Source organism: Anabrus simplex, chromosome X (genome assembly GCF_040414725.1).
Source record: "Anabrus simplex isolate iqAnaSimp1 chromosome X, ASM4041472v1, whole genome shotgun sequence".
Taxonomy (NCBI): domain Eukaryota; kingdom Metazoa; phylum Arthropoda; class Insecta; order Orthoptera; family Tettigoniidae; genus Anabrus; species Anabrus simplex.
The window spans coordinates 124,226,328-124,252,560 of NC_090279.1; the positions used below are offsets into that span (position 1 = coordinate 124,226,328).

General features: G+C 40.3%; 1 protein-coding gene across 1 annotated transcript in view; it reads right to left on the reverse strand.

The window, feature by feature from the left end:
• Positions 1 to 2,804: 2,804 nt before the first annotated feature.
• The window catches only part of LOC136886552 (zinc finger protein 37A-like), a 49,851-nt gene continuing 26,422 nt past the window's right edge, over positions 2,805 to 26,233 (reverse strand). The window contains exon 2 of the mRNA XM_068230900.1: positions 2,805 to 2,917. Coding sequence (XP_068087001.1) covers positions 2,805 to 2,917 — 113 coding nt within the window. The remainder of the gene's footprint in view (positions 2,918 to 26,233) is intronic.

Genomic DNA, 26,233 nt, shown 5'->3' on the forward strand with positions numbered 1-26,233 from the left:
ACGGTACACCCGCCCCGTTCATTTAAATGAAGCGCCTTGAAGAATGCCATCTGATATATGAATGTCGCAACTACTAGCGCAAGAAGTTTGGACTTTTATCTACAGATGTCTCTACCCAAAAACTTATGGTATGCCCTCTAGTGTGAGGAGGAACTATTCAATCTTAAAGTAATTTTTTATTTTGAGGTTTCCTAAACTGACTTGATTATGCTTTGTTTTTGGTGTAACTTCAAATATCGACCAATATAAGATTTCGTATATTTTCCTTTTAGCCAATAGGATCAATCTTGTACCTTTTTGATTATCCAATAAACTTTGGAGATGTGTTGAGCCTTAGCCCAGAGCTCTCTAGAACCTTTCTCTCGGATATACAATCTGGTACCTTTTCGAGCTACCTTGCCTTATTGATCGTTCAGTCTACTGAGTGTGTGTTAATAGATGAGGCGGCGGCGTCTCGCCCTTCATCGAGTATTCCAGCAGATTAAGGTAATGGCAGCCCTTCAATAACTATGTGACAGCGTCTGAAAGCTAACTCGAGGGGAGGGTTTCCTATCTTTAATAATGTAACATTAAATTTTCAGTCTTCTAAAATGTAAATATCTACGTATAATGTACATTTTAAACGAGCCGAAAAGCACTTAGTTATAACTCGGGACTAGAGAGTGTGACACCTCTTGAGTTCCCTATCAACTTGACTTAGAGGTGACTATGTCTTTGTAACCGTTTTCTGTCTGTAGCTTTCGTACCTTTGATTTTCTCCATCTAGTCACCTCAGTAGTATAGGCTCAGCCTCTGTAACTTCGGGCCCAAATAGGGTTTTGATGTTTTGTTGGCCGTTCTCCCCCTGTACATGGCTCAGTATGACAGTCGTCAGCTCCCTCCTTTCAACCTTGTTATGATCAAACCCATTCTGCCATTTCAATGAAACCACGGCATCATAACCTTCAGCTAGGGTTCGATTCCAGGTACGTGGTTAAAAAGGTATATGCATATCCACTGGGGTGCACCTGAAATTAGCTGCACTACTTCAGGGTGACGACGCGAGTTTATTGAGCCAACGGCTTTTCAAACCAAATATTTACTGCAAAAGATATACTTATCGTTATAAGTTAATTGAGATCATTAATGATTATTTTGATAAATACCATACAATTAAACTCAGAATGTACTTTCTAATTTCAAGCCTGATTTCATACTCTGGTAAAATTGCATTTCAAGCACTGGGATACGTGAATCATATGTCTGCCTTATTCTCCGCTGACACAGCCACTTGCATCGACTCTCGCCTTCACCCTTGTTTAAAAGGTAATTCAAATACTTCTGCTGGGCTCAATGCAGGAACTACTGAAAGCATAAATGTAATGGTGAGGAGGGAAAACATGAAAATTATAAGATGACTGAAGTGCTTGTCACCTGTGTGATGGGAAATGCACGTACAATATTTCAAGTTTCCCATCTGTGCCACATCTGAAGGCTACCTACCTATCTGAGATCATGCAACATATTTCGTTGCCAGTGTCTTCAACGGAAACGTTTCTCGATGTCACTTACCTGGATGATCTATGGTGTTGACTATCCACACTGTCAACAGCCTGTAGAGCGGCTTCAACCACTTAATTGGACGATACTGTGCAAGTATATTACTCTACTCAACTCCCAATTAGAGAGCGGCATATGGTCTACAGAGAGCTGCTAATTTAATCACAAGGAAGATGGTTCTGGGGCCAACACTAACTCACATTTAACAGTTTTATTACCTTGGAACAATTTATTTGCATTAGTTCAAACCTTAGCACAGAATACCATTCGCTTCTAGGCAACGACACAACACAGAGTTCTTTGTTACCGGTAGGATCCCTCACTGTTGTAGCACTGAACCTCCTGAGAGGAGGAAGGGCTCCTCCTCACCTCCACGGCGCAGGTAATGATCATAGTATCGATAGAGGGAGACACACTACATTACTGTTGTGTGTCCAAGTAACTTACTTGCTCAGTGAGTACTGCTCTAGGAAGCGTACCACCTCATGGTGGCTTCCCCCCTCCGTTTGGCAACGGACAGAGATGTGCAACTATTAGCCTTAGCATTGAGACTAGTGGGGTCTAGTGTGGTGAGGCTCATCACTATATCGAGGTGACCACACTGAGTAACTCCCCAGTAATACCTCCCTCCTCCACCAGGTGCATCACCACCTCCAATTGGCCCTCTATGGCTGACAAGGTCAGTGCAGGCACTTCTTGTCTGTGGGTACCAATGTTCACATCAATCTCACTCCTTCCAAAGGAGAGATAGTCCACTCGACCTCGATTTTCTCCTTTCCTACCAGAGCATCCACAACATGCAGCTGTCCCCTATATGCAGCATGGTTCAAATCGGTGCTCATCCAGTCCACACAGGAATTTCTTGCAAGAAGGAAATTCATCGAATTGATATATCCCTGATCAGAGGCCCAATGTAGAATTTGCTGAAGGATTTCTTGACCTGGTTCGTACTCGACGAGCAGTTCCCGCCACCGTGGACCTTCCTCTTTGTTCCGCCACTTTGTCTGTCTCTCTGGGGAGGAAGTTTCTCTCTCATTCCGCACGCCAGCTCTCTCTTCTCAACAAACTTATCTCCGTCCTTACAAGCTCTTTCCATTTCCTCCTCTCTCTTCTTTCATGCTCTCTCCACCTCCTCTTCTCTGTCTTTACGTGCTTTCTCCACATCCATTACTTTCTTCCCAAATGCCTCCTCCCTCTGTTCTATCACCATCTCAGTCTATTTCAGCACTTCTTCCCATAAACTCGGGCTGTTCTCTGTCTCCTCATTAGTTCTCTCCAATTCTTCCACCACTCTGGTATCTTCTTTCAGCTGCAGTTACCTTATCTCCACATGTTACGCCAGTGATCCGCAGAGTGCCGCACAGAGTTCGCACCGAGGCTGGAACACACAATAACACCTCTTTAGAGCTGGTTTACATGGGATAAATTTTAGTGAAACAGGCCACCATAAGAATTACCTGAAGGGAAATTGATTCAGTTACGAAGTGCTGCAGACATGGCAACCCTGTTATAATGTTCTGGAAACTTACTTCGTCAGCTGAGTGGCACTGTAGTAAGGTTGCCAACAAAGAAAGAAAGAATAAATTGCACGCAAAAAGGTTGCTTTAAACGTTGAAATTTTTTGTTATATAGAGTCCTCGCCTGTCATTTTGAATGCCACACGTTTTGTATTAAACTACCTGTATTTCTCAATGTTGACAGTTGAATGTTTACTTCTAGTATTGTTACGGCCTAACAATTATGTATGATGTGAACTTTTACAGATTTCTTTACCGTGAGAGTAATTGATATTCTCCACTTTTTTAATTTTAGTTTCAAACTTATTATATTTTTAAATTAAAAATTCGATTATTCCGTCTTAGTTCTTTTTGGTAGAGCAGTTTTTCTAGGGAATAATTCATCCTTTCAAATTAATAGCAACCCTCGATTCCCTATTCAAAGCAACTTAAATACAATTAATGCCAGACTCAGCTTGTGGTCCTCTAGCCGCTAATACCACGCTCGGAAGCTAAGAACCCATAACACCCCTTCTTAGTCGTTTCTTACAGCAGTATTCCACCACCCTCCTACCTATGTTACATCACTCCACCGAGAGTCGCAAGTTAGGAAGGGCATCCGGTTGGGATGATAGAACCTCGAATTAGGGTAATACGTGAAGAAAGCACTAGCACAGCCTCCACCGGATTAGTGCAATAAGAGCCCATGTACACGCGTGCTTCTACTTACTTGTGTTAGGCCACTCAATTTTATCTATCCTATCCGACCTTCCACGGTTAACTCTTGTTCTTTTCCGAGCCCCCACGCTATTAGGTTTACGAGGGCTAAGGAGTGTTTAATTTTCACGCCTTTCGTAGCCTTTGTCTTTCTTTGGCTTATACCTTGCGCGGTCGCTCAACTCTCCAAGACCTAAGGTCGCTTTTCAGCATTACGTCTCAATGATTAAAGAATATGTATTAAGTCTTACACCATTTCCCTGGTACCATGTCAAGTCCCGCGAGGTTACCGCGTGTTCAACGCAACGTTAGGCCTGCAGGGGCATCGAACGTGAAGTGTAGGTAGGGATCTTATTCTGTATTCGGGAATTCTGATAATACGCGAACTCCTGCAGGGCTAAATTCCAGCAGCACATTATTTTTAACGTATTATATTGGGTATTTAGTCTGAAGATAGTTTAGGTCTTCCTGTGTGATTGTACTGTACCTAACTTGCGAACTTGTGGAAAAAATGAACTTTGCATTCTATGTGTCAGCAAATACATCCAAAGCTAGTCAACTTGCACATGCAGTTATTTCTTGCTGATATGTGCATGCTAGGCTCTCCGTATCTAGAACATCGAAGATGCTTCCCAATATACGCCCCCTATGAATGAAGCATTTGTATTACACCTTACATCATATTCCTAGTCCTATGTGTAGCCATCAGCTTCCATCAATCTCAGCATCAAAATCCGTGGATCATCTCCCATCTCGTCTATTTAGGTTGAGCGTAGGATCGAATCTCAAACTTGAGACTGTAACGCCCTCGTAAAGTTAAGTCTGGTGTCAAATTCATCGGTTAACCTAACACTTTTGACCATAATCACGTCAGCAGTTAGGTTTTGAGAGGTAACGCGCCGGCGAGGCGGGGTGAGGTACTGGCCATCCTCCTCAGTTGTATCCTCCGACCCCAGTCTGTAGTTCCAGGACACTGCCCTTGAGGCGGTAGAGGTAGGATCCCTCGTTAAGTCCGATGGAAAAACCGACCTTGGAGCGTAAACAGATAAAGAAGAAGAGGAAGAAGAAGAAGAAATTAGGGAATGCATCTATAAGGCTCTGTCTATGTCTATTTACCACTGTATCCTAGCACAGTTCTCGCCAGAGTTACCCTCCCTTTTAGTCACCCTTACGACTGGCAGTATATCATTGACGCAATTCTACCCCTCCACCTCACCTCATAAAAAAAGGGATCTGGGTGGAGTGACGTCATCATAGTAGCAAGAGTTGTAGTAACGACACCACGAACAAGCCGTGTCGTCTCAAAACTCACGAGTCTCAAAACTCACGAATTCCAAGAAGAGGATTAGTAAGAACAAGTTTCTCTACCTGGGCCAGTCTCAAAACTCACGAATTCCTGGAAGAGGATTAGTAAGAACAAGTTTCTCTACCTGCGCCAGTCTCAAAACTCACGAATTCCAGGAAGAGGATTAGAAAGAGTAAGTTTCTCTGCCTGCGCCATTCTCAAACTCACGAGCAAGGCCAATCTTTCTTTGAATGGTTAAATGTCCACCCTATTAGTGATGGGTTAATCGAATACTTTTAATAATCAAATAACTTCCATCCGATTATTTAAATAATCGATAAATAATAAAATAAAATAATCGAATGAGTTTCAAATATCATTCATTTATATCGCGCGGAATAATGGGATGCGACACGGATATTTTTTTTCGGTTTAAATGTACCTGGTAGATAACCGATTGAAGTAAGCAAATAGATGAACGCTTACGAAAATTAGAAATACGCCTTTTTCCAAATGAATCTCCAAATGTTGAACTAAATGAGTGAATTAACTGGCTTGACATCTAATATCTCTAAATAAAACTCCTTATTCAAATAAATGCCGCCTTCTGGCCGCATAATGGAGCTAAGCCCCAGTACTAACAACTGACAGTTTCTTTTAACTAGCAGTGGGAAATACACCTACTTTAATTTTATCTCGTCCAGCTGCATGCATAAATGGTTAGCATGCTGGCCTTTGGTCCAAGGGGTCCTGGGGTCCCGAGTTCGGTTTCCGGTCGGGTGGGAGATTTTAACTTTCATTAGTTAATTCCTATGGCTCGGGGACTGGTTTTCGTGCCGTCTGCAGCATTAGACTTCATCTTAGGTAGGACTTCATCCTCACAGACGTGCAGGTCAACTCTAAAGACCTGCACGAGACCTCCCCGGAGGCCACATGCCAGTATTACAAATTTATGTGAAAGGTAAGAAATGTATTATATTAACTTTAAGACAACAGCAAAATATTTTTAAAATAATGATATTAATACACCTCGGTCTCTTTCATTCACTAACCATTATTTTTTCTCCTGGGTTGGGGTGGCAGAATAACATTCACAGTATCCCCTGCCTGTCATAAGAAGTAACTAAAAAGGGCCCCCAGGGGCTCTTAAATTATTTAAGAAAAGACTAGATAAACAACTGATAGGCAATCTGCTAGCAGGGTGACTGCCCTAAGTCGATGGAAAAACATGGGTTGAAGGGAGGCGTGAGTCCCCGCGCACCTCATCCCTCGTGCAGTCATCGCAAGCACCTGCTGTCAGGATTCGTGAATTTTGAGACTCATTAGAATGTTTACTTTAGCTACCAGTTTGTAGTCGTCAGTTTTGATACTATTTGTTACTAATTATAGCCCGTGAGTTCTGAGACTCGTGAGTTCTGAGACGTAACCGAACAAGCTTTGACCTGTAGCTGAAGACTCCGGGTTCTCTCAAGTCAGATGTCTTGCGTCATAACACGTTGTCGCATTCCTTTACAACACCTGATTGGAAAAGTACAGTTTAGCTCGCAAAGTCATTTTTTCCGCTGACATGTACACTGTAGTCATTTACTGTAGTCAGTACATCTTCATCGTACACATATTTCAATCAGGGTGAGGATATTTGAAATGCAATTAAGCTCTTTAGTTTTTCAGTTTATGTCAACTCCACGTTCGAATCCTTAGGAGTGGCATTTACTCTGCTACCTAGGGTTGAAGTGCCCCCTACAAGAGTTAGCCAAGGAGGTTAGATAGACGACAGCTTAGCACACAACATGCCTAGACTCAGATACAGACCACCGCGATTTGGCCAATGCAGGCAAAACAACAGCACAGGTTACTCGACTCCTACCTAAGGCAAGGGTGCCCCTGGAGGAGCTTTACTATTCTAGAACCCCACCACATCGGAATGAAGTGTCCTACAAGAGTTGGCCCAGGTGGTTGGACAGACAACATCTTAGCACACAACATGTCTAGACTGAGCTAAAGACCCCGTGTTCGCTAACACATGCTCTCTCAAATCAGGCGCCCTTTTCAGTAGCCTCTTTTGACATTATTGCATAACATAACGGCATCCTATTGTCTGGAGGTTTCAGAGGACGTAACGCGTGACTAGAGGTGGATTGCGCGTCGCGGCCATCGTGCGCAGTAGCCCGTGTGCCAGCTCCGCCTATTTTCCCTACTCAGGGCATTTGGTATTTTATGAGCCCCAGCAGAAAAGGTTTTCATATTTGTTTTCTCGCCTTTTTCACACCTTTTAATAATACTTTCCTCTCATCTTTAGATATGGTATAGTTTACACTGTACCCGCGGCTACACAACGTAAAGTGACCTCATGTCGGGAAAAGTCGTATTTGTTGTTTCTGTATCCTTGTTGGGTAGTTTTTATTCGTATATAGAGAAGTAGGTTTCCTTGCTTAGCACGTTCTTTTTTGTTGTCCCCTGTAGGAACGTCTTAACGAGGTTTTGCTGTCATAAATGTCATAAAGGAATACTTAAACTACCCTTTTCATAGGTCATAAAATGAACACACCCGTAAGTTTATAGTAAATTTTAGAAATAGTCCAACCTACATGTTGGCAAATTTTATCCAGTTTTTTAAGAAATATTTTAAGTTCACTTTGACAGCTGTACTGAACAACAAAAATGAATTTTGCAATAGAACCGAGGGTTCTGAATTAGAGGAAAGTAACACAAAGTAGCATACAAGTAACATAAAAGACATATATGCCAACTTATCAATTTCTAAAGCAATAGATATTGTAAGTGATGGGAATCCGTATGATGATGAGTTGCAAGAGGATGATGTGCCTTAAAGTGTTCAATAGACTTTGACTCTTGTGCAGGCAGCAAACATGGCACGTAGTCTTCAGGATTTTCTTCTGGCATGAAGTGATGTGCCAGAATCTCTGTTAAATTCACGTGCAGTGGTTGCTGACTGCCTTGAATATTCTTTTGTGTCTGGGAGTGTTCAGAAGAAATTCGCAGACTTTTCCATAATATAAAGTCGAGAAGATAATGTACCGATACAGGGTAAAATTTGAGATGCAGAAAATTTCTAATTATAACATTAACACATAATTATAACACAGTTTATATAATGACAAGCAAATGTACCCGTGCTTCACTATGATATTCAACATTGTATACGGATTTCTCCGTAAATTACTCTAAAGGCAGTTAGTAAGATTATATTAAATTACATGTCTTTTAGCGAGTCCGAGAAAGAAAACAGGCAGGACACCATACGTTGTTTCCGATGTGAGGTAGGCATTGTGGAAATTTCCTTGATAATGGCAGGCCACATATCCTACCGCCAATCACAATCGAGTTCAGTAATTTCTACTATAATGACAGGCTCATTTGGCAACTACCATTCACAGTAGAGATGGAGAGTTTTCATTATAAAGGCAGGCCCCTTTTCCTCATGCCAGTCACAATCGAGTTGGAGGGATTTCATAATAATCGAGATATGCAGCGCTAACGTATCAATTGAGACACGAAAATAAACCATAGGACCAAAGTTCTAGATCTCTCCAAATTGAACGGCGATTGTGCTATCTGTTTTTAATACGCCTTATATTGTAGCGACCATCTACCCAGAAACGAAGGACTGCACCGTTCGGGAAAGAAATATCAAATAAAATCTGGGGTAAAATAAACAATATTGAAATTACAGACAAGCTATGAACATCAGGATTCGTCATTATAACCTGAAAGGTGACCACGGAGTCACATATCTATGCACCTTAGTCCTTTGGAGATTGTTCAGTTCCCCGGACGTCACACCTGTAGGTGGCCAAATATTGGGCATACTGAAAGAATTTGTTTTCCAATAAAGACGACTCTATCGATAAATGTACGTGAATTACAAGAGGAAACTGTCTGTTGCAACCATTATTCACAAATATTTTCGACGATCTACAGGAATCTTATGATCTATGCATGACGCATTAGGCCACACTTTTCACAGACTTGCACAGCACAGTGCATACCAGTTCGTGCCAGTGCTCCAAAAAGAACACATTACACACTGCCCACGCAAACATATGAGGAAACGGAATAAGCGAGGGAGACATCGGCCATTTATCTAACGAACATTTACGGGCGTTTTTACAATTCTCTACATGTCTTTAGTGGGAAGCTCCCATAGCCAGGGTCTCAGCTCCATTTTGCTAATTATCATGCTTCTCAGTGTTGCTGTTAATCTTCATACAGCAACAGCGATTGCACTCAGACCGGCTACTCCATGCCAGGGAAAGGCTGAGCATTATAAGCTTCAATTTGTACCAATGAAATCATGTGATTCCTATGGGAGAATTTGAGGTATGTAGAGACAATTGCTCATGGAAATCTGTGCACCCTCTGTTTTACCATGTAAGCTGCCTAGTATATGGCAACTATTTCCAGGTATTGGGGAGACTCACTTCACTTCACAACAAGCCTAATTTCTTATAAAAATCTCTACAATTATCATTATGAAGCATGCACACTGGTACCAGTCATGCTTAAGGGAGAACTTAAGGGTACATCTCTGTAAAGGACCATAATTTTAACTACAAATCACACACAAGATATCACCAGTAGTATGCTTCATATACACCCGAAATTCACTGTACAAGTGGAATTAACCTTTAGAACCATAAAACAAGAAAGAAAAAGTAGTTAGTCAAGTATTTTAATAATTAGCCTACTTCATCCTTTGTATGTAATTTACTTTTTGGGAGTGTAGACAGTTTTAGGTACCTTTATCTCTGAAACTTATCAATAAAATCCACCATTTTTCACTGTATACAGAGAATGTGTGTGTGCATAAAGAAGACTACTACGGAGAACATACAGAAAGAAATGAATTATCAGCATTAATTAAAACTTGGTACATAAAAATACAGCAATTTTTTGTTGGTGATAGCTGAAGTCAAGTCCTAATTTTTAAAGAGGGGTCCATGATTGTAGTCTACTTTTCTTCAATTATCGTACTGATTCTATGTATGAAGTTTCAGCCTTCTAGCTTCAGTAGTTTCTGGTCTATTAAATGAAATATGTCAGAAAATTGAACTTCTGTGAAATCGGACTTAAAATTTAACTTTGCTTTTAATGAAAGTTGTGGCGTAACCTGATGTGTTTAATGCATTCCAGCCCCATAATCATCTTGGTTCAGAAGTTCTTCATCCTCTTTCTTCCTCCTTATATTCCTTTTTCTGGTTCTTGCCTCCTTGGAAGTCACCTTAAACATTCTCTCCGCCTCGGCAACTATTCTGTCAATAGCAGTGAGGAGGTAGAGGAAAATCCATAATTGCACAGAAAGTTTGTGTTGCTTTATACCCTTTGCCTATACAGCGCATACCATAGGCTAGTCTTGTGTTCATATTATAAAGCCTCTTGTTATTTACCCCTGAGACCATGACCACAGACACTGCACATAATGATAAGTTTTTAGACTAAACTCTTTCTACTATTTACATCTTCAAGCAGTTCAATACTACTTTCACTTTCACAATATTTACACTCTAACATTTGTTCAGTAAACTGCACACAACACTCAGTTCAATTATCACAGACCCAGGATTAATGTTTGGAATCTTTTCTTCACTAAAGTTACTGCTGTTTGAATCGTCCAAATATTTCAGTTTCTTTTTTGAAGCACTTGATTGCACCATAACCTCACTCTCACCAGAACCATTACTGGTATTGATTTGTGTTTCTTGCTCCCTAGATGTAAATAGAACTTGCGCCTGCCTGCACCAAATTTCCTTGTCCTCAGCATATCTGTGGAAATATTTGCTACTTATATTTTAAGAAAAACTGTTGTGATCAACACTATAGTTTATTTATTACTGATGTGGAGAAAGATGAACATCGTGCAGGTTAGCCAACTTTTGAAAGTGAAATTTACTATTTTTGCACAGATATTACATTTACTGCCCCAAAGTGACTTGTTCAGGAAATATTATGAAGTTTAAATACATTTGAAATGTAAAGGGGCGTGGCAGAGTTCTGCAGATATTTAGGATTAGCGCTGTAAAAGGTCCTAAAACATTAATAATGTGTACTTATTGTATATGGTTGGATTCAGGAAAGGCTGGGGGATAGTATAACAGCAATTCTTTTATTTTCTAAAAAAATTCGCGTACATGTTCCCTTAAAATACAAACTATGATTACAAGTAAATAATACATAACATTAGTACGATATGGACAAGGAGAATATTTGAGTGATATATGTAACCGAAATATTACATACTTTCGTGATTTGTCTTGGTTGTGACAGCGAGTTTACAGACGAGGAGGTGACAACAGTAAGCTAATAAACATAATTAATTATTTTATATTTCATACAAGTTTATTGAGTTGAGTTCTAAAAACTGACCACGTACGTCACAGAAATTGACTGTAAATATATTTATACCTATTTCCTTATTTTAATTACATTTGTGATACTTCAGGAAAGGTGATATTTAGTAGTTACAGTAAATTAAGTGAAAACTGTAATCAATTCATTACACGAATTAGAACAAAAGGTAAGTCATACTTCCTGCAGACTTTTACCTTAATTACTGTATCGTAATCTCCCTTATTGAGGCAACTGACAACAGCCCCACATTAACCCTTTGACGCCGACATCAATATATCATATACGACTCCTTTTCTACACCCGCTGCCGACCTCCATACGTCGTATAGATACCTGCAGGCCCAATATCATTTTGTTGTTTCTCTTTAAGTAATCAATGTTGTAGAGATGGAAGTGGTATATCTTAGACAGTAAAGATCTCTACCTTACTTGTATGTATGAATCATCCCAAATCAGTGTTTCTGTCTTTCTCTCTGAAGTGTTTGAAATAGTCTGATCGCTATCCGCCTGAGAGCACGAAGTCTAATCTAGCAGATGTACGTTTCATTACGGAATGTTTCCTCACGTAGATTGATAGTAGAAATCGCAATCTCTTCACTGATATGAATGTTGACATCATCTGGTGAATTCATATACCGTAATCATTTCAGTGCCTTGAAATCTATGACTCCTTATTCGTTGGGGGAAAGGATATAGAGATAAACCACCCAATCAATTACAAAGTCAATACGGCCAATTTGAGCTGATTATCATAATTAATTGACCCGCTGTCAATTTGAAATGACATTGCGTGGAGCAGAAGGATGGCACGGTGCAGTTTGAATGAAAGGGAAGTAATACAGGTTTAATAAATCAAACGATATCAGCACTACACCAGACTAAACTGAGCGAAGCGAGAATGGGCGTATTAAAAAAAGAAATGGGAGTGCATGGTGCGCAGCAAAGTAACGGACGACGAAACACGCCAAAGTATACGCCCTCTTTCTCATGAACTATTCGACCCATTAATCTGGGATTGGTGCCAAATAAATCTTCGAACTATTGTTCTCAGTTCTTCCACTCAGTTACTGAGACAACGATTACCGTAGTTTTCACTGCATTGAGAAACATCCCAGGCAAATACAAGAGCGTAACTTTCATTCTGTACAAATGCGGAAGGTCCCTTCTCTATTACTAAACTATCAAGGTAAATACAAAGTTAATGTAAACTGCATTATTTTCAGTCCCTTCTGTAAACGTCTGAAAATAATCTGGACTAAACTGTATAAACTTCATTATCTGTATAGACAGTGCTGAACTGTGCAATGTATAATTCTTTGTTTTTTCCTCCCATTCAAAACCTTATTCAACCTCCGGAGGGGGTTACAAATTCATGTCAGGTTTACTTAAAAGAACAGGCATGTTTTGGTCATTCTTTATGGACATTTGAGGTACAGATTGCATTGTACTAATTTTTAAATAATCTAGATATAAGGTACGGTAGTATAAAAATTGACAATTATGGTACAATACACATAAAGATTCACAAATTGTGGACCAAAATGTTTTTGATAAACCAAAAATTGCGTTTGGATAACAATCGCCTGATGTTGCTGAACTAATGCTAAATTGAGTCTGATACCCATGAACAGATTACACACAACCTTAGCCACATATTAATAATTTACTTACAGGCGGAATCATTATCATTGACAGTGCTTTATTAACTTTGATGAAACCTCCTCCATTATCCTGACGCTTCTGACAACAGGCAGCCATGAAATAGGTTCACAGCTTCTACGGTCATTAGACAAGAATAGGAGAGAAAAGTGGGAAGCAACAGTGAAAGATATGGACTTTGCAAAATCGAGCAGAAAAGCTTGGAGAGTCTTAAATCGACTTACTGGAAAACATTATTCTAAAAAGCAGTGCACTAACTTGAGCCTAGATGCCATTGCAAATAGAATGGTTGAAGTCACCCGAGCCAAGAGAGATAAGTGCCATACGAGAACTGTGAAACGTAAGCTAACCGAGCTCAAACATGGAACAAAGAAGAATGAGGAACTGTCTAGACCATTCTCTATTCAGGAAGTTGAAGCTGCTATAAAAATGCTGAAAACCGGTAAGGCTTCTGGCCCTGATAATATCTTCAACGAATTCCTTCGAAATATGGGTCCACATAGCATAAAATGGATCACTTCTCTTGTTACATACATCCTTCAGACTAATAACCTGCCGAAGTTGTTCAAACAGTCAAAGGTGATCGCCCTTCTTAAACCTGGAAAGCCGGAGCAGAGACCTGGAAACTACCGCCCAATAGCACTTCTCAGTTGCACTTATAAGCTCTTGGAGCGAGTCCTCCTCACTAGGATAGCACCACTCATTGACGCTGTAATTCCCCTAGAGCAAGCTGGTTTCAGAGGAAATCGTAGCTGCACTGATCAAGTTTTGTCTCTTACCACTCACATCGAGGCACGCTTCCGAAAGAAGTTAAAATCAACAGCTGTCTTTATTGATCTGACAAGTGCATATGATACTGTCTGGCGACATGGACTAATTCTTAAAGTGCTGGGAGTAATTCCCTGCTTGGAAATTGCAAACCTAATTTCCAACATGCTCTGTGAGAGAGAGATTGTAGTATTCCTAGGTGATTCTAAAAGTCGCAAAAGAAAATTAAATAACGGTCTGCCACAGGGATCAGTATTGGCCGCAGTTCTCTTCTACCTATACATCCATGACTTACCACCAACCACAGCTACTAAGTTCATCTATGCAGACGATATTGCGTTGCTCAAAGCAGAAATTTCGAGGATGGAGAAGGCATTCTTTCAGCAGAATTGGTCAAAATGGCAACTTTGTTCAAGTCTTGGCATTTGATCCCAAGTGCTTCTAAGACCGAGGTTTCATGTTTTCATCTCAGCAATCGACTCGCAAACTATGAGCCATCTGTCTTATTCCTTGGTGAGAAACTAAAGTACAACCCGTTCCCGAAATATCTAGGAGTCACACTGGACAGAACTCTGAGCTACAAAGGACATCTCACCAAGCTCTCTCACAAATTCGCTACAAGGAATAACATCCTACATAAGCTTTGTGGCAGTTCCTGGGGAGCCTGAGCTGACTGCTTACGATTAACGGGTATCAGTCTTGTCTACTCTTCAGCGGAATACTGTGCCCCAGTATGGCTGGAAAGTGTACATGTGCATAAAGTGGATACTAAGTTGAATGATACTATGCGCTGCATAACTGGTAATGTAAAGTCAACACCTCGCCACTGGTTACCCGTGCTTAGTCATATCCCCCACCTCACCTGAGGAGAAAGGAAGCTCTGCCGAGTGAAGGAAAGAAGATCTGGTCATCTCCCTCATTACCAGTTCACCAGGAATTTTGGTACCCATCGCCACGCCGACTTCGATCTAGGAGACCAGCTAGTATACTCGCTGTCCGACTCTTGAGGGATAATTTTAATCTAAACAAGAGCTGGCGGGATGAGTGTTCAATTTCAACATCTGGAACAAATGCTCATGACCTAAATCCAACCCTGAAAATGAAGGGATTCGACACCCCAAGAAAATTATGGTGTCGCCTCAACAAACTGAGGACTGGGCATGGACGCTGCAATTTCTTACGCCATAAGTGGGATTGGATGGTTTCTCCAATTAGTGAATGCAATGAAGAGGAGCAGACCATGGACGATGTCATCCCGCGCTGCCCTCTTCATGCCTACTCCGGAAGCCCCAGCGACCTGTTTCATCTTACAGAAAGTGCTGCAGAGTGGCTGAAATACTTGGACCTCGACTTATAAATTTGTAGTTATAATCACTATACGATTAAATAAATAAATAAACCTTCAGAACGAGCATCGAGAATTATCTACAGACACTCGAAGTACTTTTATCAATGAAATCAAGTATACACGCAAGAGAAGAGAATACTTCTCCTCAAACAACCTTTTTAACAAACTGAATTTACACTGAGAATACACAAAAATTTAATATAAATATTGGCATGATGATCATACGATTTTAATATTTTTAATGTGAACGGATACTCAGTATGTTAACAACCACTTTTACTGAATTGTGAGCTTGTGAAAATTAGGCCTACTTTCTACAGAGTCCTTGCAGTTATCCTACTAATTCTTAAACCTGTTATCATGGTATAAAATTTATATTTATATTAACAGTTCGTGGTGTAGGTTACTGTAGTCAGTTTGTGAATCAGGAACAACAGCTGAATGACCTGGTAAATGGAACTGAGACTCTGGATACCAGTTGCTACAGAATAGGAGTGAACATCTCGAGAAAACTGTGAGTCACGGCCCTGCTTGTGAAAAGTTACTGCAAGTAGCTCGCAGTTGTGAGACAGTATCTCTACATCGGTCTGTTTCTAGAGGAACTTTGCTGCAAGGGAGTAAAGTTGGTGGAAGTGGGGTATCTTATTCACGAGTTTTAAGTAACAGACATGAAATGAGTGAGAATGATTGCTGGTTCAAACAGGTGGAGACAATGGCAGGAGATTATTCAGAATGAAGGGAGATAAAGGCCAAGTTATGAATGAACTCATTCGATAAATGTGTAAACCTGACTATTTTTGGGATCATGTAAGGCGAATGGAGGATGATGTGTTATCGAGGGGAATAATGGGCTCAGCCATAGAGGGTAAGTGAAGTAGCAGACTAAGACGACGATGGTTAGACTCAGTTTCTAAGGAGGTAAACATTAAAGGTATGAAATTTAATGAGGTCACGAAGCCTTACAGACTTACCTTATCCTCCATAATTTCTGAAAATTGTCACCTCCACTTTTCAACACATTTGCCGACAAGCCTGCTATGTCGTTCTACATTTGTTGTTGTTTTTGTTTGAGTCATCAGCCCATACACTGGTTTGATGCAGAACTCCATGCCATCCTATTCTGTACCAAACTTTTAATTGTACATACCTGCTTCACCCTACTTCTGCTCTAACCTGCCTCTCATATTCACACCTTGGCCTACCCCTACCGTTCTTACTGGCTACACATGCTGAACAAGTGCTGGGTGTCTATCATTTTATCTCTCCCTCTCATCAAATTTAGCCAAATCGATCTCCCCTCACCAATTCGATTTAGGGTGATGATGTTAGTCTCTTACGTATCTTATTGCTTTTGGTGAAGGGAGTGATAACCTTAAGAGCTACAGATTTATGTCGGTTTCAAACAACAGGTACACGATTTTTCATTTCATAATTCTTACCATGCTCCACAGAGATTCATAGCTCGGAAATTTTGGTTAAGAACCCAGTGACTGTATCAACCTTTAAAACCCATCCCGCTGACCTAGAAAGTGTGCATCTTCTAATTCCCTTCAAAAGTGAAGGAAAAAGCTACACTGCGAATCAAGATTGAGGCGGTGTATTAGTCTACATTACATTTGGAGTAACAAATTGTGAAGCAGGTTCTCAACGAGTTATCAAAAAGGAATCATTCAGGAAAATGCATTTCTCTTTGTGGAATGACGAAGCTGAAATCCTTTCTTAATCTGTCAAAGCCCAATGTCACCTACAGGTGAGACCTAATATTAATAAAATTTCCTGTTTGAACTTCTCTGCCTGTTGGAAGTACTCAAAGAAAGGTCTTGGGATTTGAAATGGAACATTTTAAATTCGCAACCTGCACTGGTCAGTCAGCTCACGCTCAAGTACAAGAGGTAACAGACTGGATTGAAGAGGAGAAGCAACTGCGCGTTATTATGTCACGGAAAGCGTGTGATAAAATGTAATTATATTTTGCAGTTTATGCTTGTATATTGCTTAAAGGGTCAGAAATGAAAGTGATACATTCTTAAGCATAATATTACAATTTAAACATGTGTTATTGACATGAAGAGCATGATGTTACCTGTATGTGTCATTGGTCACATAAAGTAGGCTTTTTGTCCAGTTTCAGTTATGGAGAGTATCTGATATTCATTTCATGTTTTCTCTCCCTTTTCAGTCTGACATTGAATGAGGTACTAGAAATGTTGGAAGATCTATATACCTATAGATGACATTACTATGTTTCTACAAAATTACAGGTATTTTACAGATGACAGAAGTGGCGATGGGGCAACTAATTCTGTCGATCTCAATCCCCTTCCCGGTAGAATGTTGAGATTGACAGTGGAAATAAATATGATATCAGCAGATGATGGTACGCCGGTACCTTCTAATGAAATGAAGCAGGCGCCTGGTTTTTCTGGGGCAAATAAACGAGCATCTTCTAAGGGAAAATACAAGTTGTGGGCAGCTACGGAGGAGAATTTTATTTTCCGCTTCTGTGAGGGACGGGCATGAGGAACCTTCAGAATCCGACGGACCGCAACTGTCTCCAGTTCAGTGTTTTGAGTTACTGTTCATTGCAGAAGAATATCATTGTGAAAATGTCAAAATTATACGTTGTGCACAGGAACCATATGTCAGACATAAATTCAGATGACATAAGGGTTTATATCACTGTACTATTTTTGACAGGCAAAACGCATCTGGAAAACATAAGAATTTTTTTGGAAATAAAATCAGATGTTTACAATAACTTACTTTCCAAAGCATGAGAAGAAATACACTTCCAAAAATTAATCAGTATTTGTAGCCTTCAGAAAATATGAATCTTCCCCTCAATAACGAACTTAACAAGGTACAAAAATACTTCAAATTTCTTAATCAAAACTTTGGGCAGTAATTTGAGGGAATCGGTTCACGTGACCTTGTAGTGGATGAAGCAATGGTTTCCTATTACAGCCGTCACAGCGCCAAGCAAGGGGAAACCTCTAAGGTTCGGCCTTAAACAGTGATCAATTCCTACGCGATTTGCTTACCTCGTAGCCTTTGAGCCTTAACAAGGATCTAAACCAGCCCAGCATCCGCGACAGTCCAATATGCGTTAGGAGCAATAGTTGTCTTCGGAATTGAAAGTAGGCTACCAGCAGGCTGCAAACTGTAACTATACTGACCAATGTAACCTACAGGTGGCACCCCTGTATTTTTTTTTGTGGAACACTTTCCCTCTAGTTTTTTAGTTTTGCTTTGTTTTTCGTAATGTAGCTAACATAATCTAAAATGAAATACATAGATCTATTTCGTACATTGTATTTGGGCTTTGACGGGTTAACATGGTGTGTGTGTGTGTGTGTGGTAACTATCGCAGACTCAACGAGTGTACTATACTTCACACTGATGACTTCAGTTACTTTCTTCAAGGTAAACCAGTGTTTCTTGAATTAGACACGTGACAAGCCTTCTCCCAGATATGCTTAGCAGATGAAGATAAAAAAAACTCAGCCCTACTCACCCCTTTTGGACTATTTCAGCTCAACTACATGCAGTATGGGCTTAAAAGAAATCACATTTATTGGAATGTTTTGAGAAGACTGAGATCGAAGATGGTTAGGATGATGTAACAATAAAGGAGTATTTTGGTTTTAAAAATTACTTAACAATTCAGAATTTTTGTTTTCTTCTGGAATTCTTCTATGAGACGATGAATCATATTGATAATTTGTATAACACAATTCCAATGCAGTTGCCATATCCAATGCATTACACCGTTTTGAATGAGCTGTTTCTGAAATAAGAGAGAATAATGAAAGGTATCAGGTAGGAGAGGATAAATGTTCTACTCCAGAAAAAGCTCTAAATAGAGTTCTAGTTTAAATCTCATTGTAGATGCCAAAGAAGTGTGGGATATAGTGATCAACCAAATGAAAGAAGAATTCCAAGAGTCTCATATATTAAGTAGTTTCGAAAGTTTGTTCCGAAAAGTTTGTTACGGTTAGATAAATTTTACCAACGAATTTCATGAATACTTTTTCATGAAGTTTCAGTCCATTTATCTACCAAGATAAATTGAGAAATGAACTTTCAGTGATTTATCGCAATGATACTCTAAGGATATTTCCTTCTGCCTGTGATTTGTTCACATTCTTCATGAAGCATTGATCGGAAGAATCGTTCTCTGAGGAACACAAAATTCTACAATTGCACTAACTATGCCAGTTTCAACAGCGAAAGCAGAGCGAAGTTACAGCACATTAAAATTAGTCAATAATTATCTTCGAATAATATGGGTCAAAACAGACTGAATTCACGCACTGTTTCTTCAATTCATAAGGAGGAAACTGGTGAAATGCCCAACTTCAACAGAGTCATTGACATGTTTGGCAGTCAGAAGAACAGGCGTGCTCAACCGCTGTATAAGTAATGTGTCTTTGGAGTCTATGTGGTAGAGTATAGATACCATGTTTCAAAAATACCTGCCTCAATCCCATTTCCATGGCCAGAAACTCTATATCGGGCCGCACTGGCGGAATTGATCACGAGCCGCCACTGTATGCATTCAGGTCTGATAATATTGTAATTGGTCTTGGTTCACGCTCGGGGACTGGGTGTTTGTGTTTGTCCCGGAATTCTCTCCTTCATGTTTACGCAATTCTGCCTGCTGTCATTTCTTGATGGATACAGTACTTTTGCAACCATCTCTTGGCGCAGGCCAGAGTAAAGTATAGCTTCCACCGAAGTCCCAGTCAACATCCATGGCTGTGACAATATGGAAGTTGCTGGGGTATGGGTAGTGCTGAGTAATGACATTCAGAGCATGACTAGTGCATCTGAGTGTTATGAAAGGTGCTGCTTATAGGGTCAGTCGTGCTGCAATAGTATTTCCTGACCCAGTGAGGAAAGCAATGGCAAACTACCTCACTCCTTACCTTGCCTAGTACGCCTCATTTTGGTGCTGCCATTGGTTTTTGTGGTTTCCGTATAACCGCATAACCTTTGGTGGTGCAATTGGAGGATCCAACCAGTCTCTGGGCTGATGAACTAACAGACAGACATTTACGCAATACTACCAATATGCAATAGGGATTACATCCCATCACCTAGGTTTTGCGCCGGGAAAAGCATCAGATCGCAAAAAAAAGTCAAATACACATGTGCGACGAAAGTCGCAACAACGTAACAGACCCATGCCATGGTTACTGTACCAGAGGTATACCCGACCCGTGCATTTGAAAGTAGCGACTTGTAGAAGTCCATGAAGATCATGAAATCAGAAACCCAGTTTGGAAATAGTGTGAACGTTTCTCGACATATGTCACTACTATCGACTTTTGTTGTGCCTTCTGGGGTGAAGATGAACTATAGAAATTCAGCATAAATTTTGTGCGTTAAGGTTTCCTAAACTGGAATATTTAGTGTTTGTTTTTGATGTTCAAGTGTTATTAACACTGCTATCTCTTCCCACACGCTTAAAGCGTTGGCCGCTGATAAATGTTGTATATTTATTTATCGACCAATCAAAAATGTTCTGATATTTATTAAATTAACCAATAAGAATTCGGGGTGTGTCAGGGCCTGGCTTTTCCTCTCCGCTATCAAAGCCGAGGGCTGATGACCGCTCCAGTCTAGAGCGTGTACGTAACGGAGGCTCCCTCGTCCATCTTCTGGAGGTCCACGAGCTCGAGATAATGGCAGTTTCGTCTTAACTATGTGATAGTTTTGAGAGCTAGCTTGAGAGGAAAGTTTCAAACGTCTAGTAATGAACTTTCATTTTGTCCAATGGATATTTCAAACTTTAATTGTAAAATTCAAACAAGTCAAAAGAACTGAACCATAATCAGAGAATAGAGAGTGAGTAACTCTCATGTATTCCCTCTCAAGTTGACATTGAGGTGACCATGAATTTGTAACCGTTAAAATCCACCTAGCATTTCTGTAACTTAAATATTTTCTCCATGTAGTCACCTCTCTAACGACGGGCCATAAGCCCAAATAGGGTTTTAAGAATTTCATGTAAGTATCAAGTAGTAAATGTGTTCGCCTCCTTACCATTTCGATTTTCGGCCAGTAACTTTACCTTTTGTTTTTACCAAAGGTCAGGTAGGATGGGTACTTGTTACCCCCGTTACAGTTAACATCATTCATTCATTTTTAGGCAGTTAGACTGTTGAGCAGTTAGGACAGGGAGTACTGTTTCATTTTGTTAAATGTAGGTTGTGCCTGGATAGGCCAGGAACTTGTAAATTTCGAGAATAGTCTACAAAAAAGTGAATTTGTAGAACAAGAAGCTCTTCCCCTGATGTAGAAATTGGAAGATCCATCTCCTTGACAGTTGATTGAAAGGGTCAGTAGCGCTGATTTAAAAATTGTCATTAGGGAGCTTCATGCTCATATTGTTAAATTATTGTTATCTAATTTTCCCAACATTGTACCCAAGCTAACAAGCTAGATCTGTACCTGAATCGTTATTTGTTTAGCAGAGTGTAAAATTTAATATTTGAAAAGAAACAGTAGAAGAGAATGAAATACAGCTCCAGTTTTAAAGCACCTTCATCCCTCCTCGGGATCCATCGTGTTGTGAAGTGATTGCCGTAATATTTCTGTACTTGTCTACGACGAAACATTTCGAGGTACTGTCATGCGCCTCGTGTTCCGAGCTATAAACGAGGTGGATATCTGCCAACACTCCTGCGTGACGCTACAAGCTACAGAGATGTATGAACATCTGCCATCCACTCTGAATGTTCATAAGCGAAAAATTTGCATTTATATTTCAGAGAAGGTGCCTCTAGATTACCTTACATTTATACCGTAGGCCCAGTAGGCTTCGAAACACTGTGCCGGCGCAATCAACACATCAAGGCTTCACTGTTTCGAAGTACTGAGATAACTTCGTGTGTCATGTCGCGTGAACAGGAACCATCGATGCTTCGGAACAGCAGAGCTTTGAAACAGTGACGGAGCTTTGTTCATCTCCTCGCCTCAATCCGCGTGACATTGCCCTGAAGATAAGCCGAGACTCTTTATATTCCGAATCGCGAGTCAATGCACTCCACAATGTAAGGTCTTTCACACGGAAACATTACATAATTGTTCTCAAAGCAGGGTCATATTATAAGAGAAAGTCGCAAATGTTTCTAAAATTACTTTTTAAAACTTAAATTTGAAGTAAAATTTTAAACTGGAATAGACCAAGTCTGTTACTCTACACATAACACCGATCTTGGGCTCTTCTGAGATTTAATTACTTTTTAATAATTATTCAAGTTGGTCCACTTACTTAGACTACTTTTGCAACAGGATTACGTATACATAGTGTACCGGGCGGTACACCTCCACGCCGCTAGTTCAAATATTGCGCCAGTTGAAACTCCTCTACAGGAGAAAGCCTGAACTTTATCAAACTGAATTAACTCAACGGTTTCTCGGAAGATGTCACCACTGTAAATTTGGTAATTTTTAAGTGTTCTGAACTGTGTCTATTTCGATTTGTATTTGTTTGATCCGTGTCAAGAAGTTGGGACAATCTCCAACAGATGTCTCTACCAAAAACTATGATAACGCACTCTGGTGTAAAGGAATGTAGTCTCCTGAAGAAATATTGTATTCCTAAGTTTTGTTTTTACTAAATTTTGTTCTGTGGTTTGTGGGTTGGCAATATAAATCCTTTGTTTCCGCCTGTTTTGAATTCAGCCAATCCCGAATTTTCTAAATTAATTTTCCTCCAATCCTAGGTTTCTTGTTCATGTTGTGTGTGACTTTTGTTATTAGCCAATAAAGGGAAGGGGTGTGGCGCTTTTATTTCATGAAAGGTCTCGAAGCTTCCTTCTGGGTATAAAACTGCTGAGGTTCATGGCTCGTCGCCACTCCATCCACGTCTTGCTTAGTGTGTGAATATGTAGCAGGGGGCGGGAAGCACCTCTTTCTTCGGGCAGCACTTCATCAACAAGGTAATGGCTGTTTAATAACTTTATTTCTTGCTAGCTCAGCAGTATAACCCCCGGGGCAGGTTCGAAACTTTTCTCATGTAACCTACCTTTAAAATGTAAAAGACATTTGGTAAAAATTCCGTCTCTTTAACTACCAATTGGGATAGAGAGTGCCTTATCCTCTCGAGCTCCCACTCATATTGTTTTGAGGTGACTACGTTTTCATTACCGATTTTCTTCTTTTCTTAATGTAATAAAGTTTTCTTATACTAGTCACCTCCTTAGTATGGGCTTAGCCCTTGTGTATGCGGCCTAGTGCCAAGTAGGTTTTAAAAGTGTATTAGGAGTGCAAGCTACGCCTCCAGTCAATTTGGTATGTTGGGCCATGTAATTAACCTGTTCCTTTTCTGAGTAGGCCCAGTAGGTTGGGTACATGATATCCCTGTGTAAATTTGTAAGTTGTGCCTGCAGGCAAGTGATTGCAAAAGTCGAGGATGCCTTAAATAGGCGTGAGTAACAGAGAGCCGGTTCGCTCGTTTCGAATTAGGTTTTGAGTGCCTCTAGAAGGCCGGGATACGTTAGGTGAGAGCAAGTGCTCTTTGATTTCAGGGGAATTCTGCCCCAGGTAGTCTGGTTGCATATTGGTAAAGTGGAGCTTGGAGCTCATTAATTATTCACCCGGGGCTTGAACCCCAGCAAATGTAATTTCTTAACTTGTTTTCCTCTTACTTGGTAACTGTTACTCTGTAGTTGTTATTTGTTGATTTTGAAAAGAAAGTATAACCTTTGTTAAAGTTTTAAATTAACTTTAATTTTGTAGTTGAAACCTATTCCAGCCCACACCTTCTTTCACCTCTGCTGTTCCACAGACACCTCGGAACAAGTGGTAGCAGAGCGTGGTTGAATGGGTCTCAACTAGCCCCTTTTGACTTGCTTTGTTTTGAACTCTAACAATTTTCTCAGTTGCTGGAATTTTTTTCTTTTCTAAAATTTTTCTGTCGACATGTCCGGCCCTCGCGACGTCCTCCATCCCGGCTATTTGCGCAAGGAGGCATTGATCTATGAATTAACAATTAGAAATGTGCAATCTGGAGGCAGGGTTGCAGTAGATACCAATAAGCTTAAAGAATCACTTGATTTGCCTATTTCCATCCCCACTTTGGGAGAGAAAGAGATTGACAATGCTCCCTCCACGATCACTGATAATACTACTGAGCTAGCATCTGTAGTTAGTTTTTGGAAGAAAACGATCCCTCTCCAAATCAACTTAAACGTGTGAAAGCTAGATTGTTTCATTTTTACAATAGGGTCACTGATCTATTGTCTTTAATGTTGAACGACATTCAAAAGAAGGAAGCTAGTGTCGTTCTCGAAAATCTTTCGGACTTGTCCAGTAAGGTTAGCCTTTTGTTAACTGGGGCAGTCCCCCCCCAAAACCGACTCTCCCACTCTGGTAAATCTTGTCAGCGAGGAGCATTCTCCCACAAAATCTGTAGAAGCCCGACAAACTTCTGTTCCAGTAGAAACTGAGTCCGTTCGCCGCACATACATTCCACCCTTTGTCTTGAATAATGCACCTTCTGAATCTGCTTCTCCGCCACTTGGGTCCCTTCCTACTACGTCACCCGGGTTCAGTAGTTTGCCTCATCCGTTAGCAATGCTGCTCAAGGGTATTTCTAAGTTTTCTGTTAATTCCACCAGTGACGTTATGTAATTTTTAAGGTTTTTTGTTGAGTTTCAGGATCATGCTCTTGTTTTTTCTCTTTCTCCCTGTCAAATTCTGCAGATTATTTATCCCTAGTCAATCGGTGTTCTATCTGACAAAATTGTAAGAGCTATTGCTGATCAATCATCTATAGAAGACTTACACGCCCATTTATTAGCAAACTTCATTCCAGCTAGGGCTAGGTCATCACTAATTCAGAAGTACTATTACCGTGTACAGCGCCTGGATGAAAATCTTGCCGACTTCATCCAAGATATGAAATTCTATACCAGGGTGTTTTCTCTTCACTTCCCTGAAGATCAGATTGTACAGGCCATTGTGGAAGGCATTTCTCCACCATACAGGTCATACTTGTGTTTTGCGTCGCGTCCGCAAATTTTTGCCGAGTTAGAGGCTATGGCTGTCTCAGCGGAAGGAGTTAGATACGCCGATACCTTGCGTGTCGCGAAAGAACCCCCTCCATCCTCTAGTAATTTTCGGCCTCCACCTCGCCGAACCGTCACTGCCCGTAAATGTTATGCATTAAATCTAGTGGGACAAGGAATGGAGCAGGGTCATCCCAAGGCTGTTTTAAATGCGGCGCATTTTCACATATTGCCAAGAACTGCCCTAATGCTAACAGCACTCCCTCCTGTTCAACTTCGGGTGGAATTTCCACCATCAATCAAAAATGACTAGTGGCTCCGGCTGAGTCGGTAGATTCATCCTTTCAAGGCTCAGCACAAGTTAAATCTGACGAAAATGCAGGAAAAAGGCAGAACTATTCTACATTCCCATTTGAATGTCCCAGAGAATGTCTTAGGATTGCGGCGGATTCACCCGCACCTGTTCCCTTCCTCAAAATTGAATTAAGGGGACACGGAACGCCCTATGCTTACAATGTTAGATCATGCTTCACAAAGGTACATTTTTTTCTAAAAACCTATTAGAGCTATCAATTTGAAAATTACACAGCATGTACCCACATATCTTGGCTTGGTACTGAAATAACTGGTTTTGAGTAATATGAAATAATTTCTGATTTTTGAATTATTATTTGGAAGTTACAAATTTTGGCAATTTTTGCCACTTTTTACGCTTATAAAATACTTAATATCTGACCTGCAACGATAATAATTATTTCATCATATGCACAATAACATTAGAAAGTAATCCTGAAAGTTTGAATCCTCTGTATCTCACACAACCTAAGAAAATGATCCTTATGTATTAAAAAACAATTACTTTCAGGAAATGGACTTTAAAGTCACAGCTTTAGTGCATGCCTGCTCCATAGCTTGGATTATCTTTATCCTCTTCCATTTCATCTTCTTGGCTTCTCTTACTAGCTCTTCTGACTTGTCTGGCCTCATGGTGCAAGTTTTTAACAGCCATTTCAGCATATCTCAGTTTTTCCAAG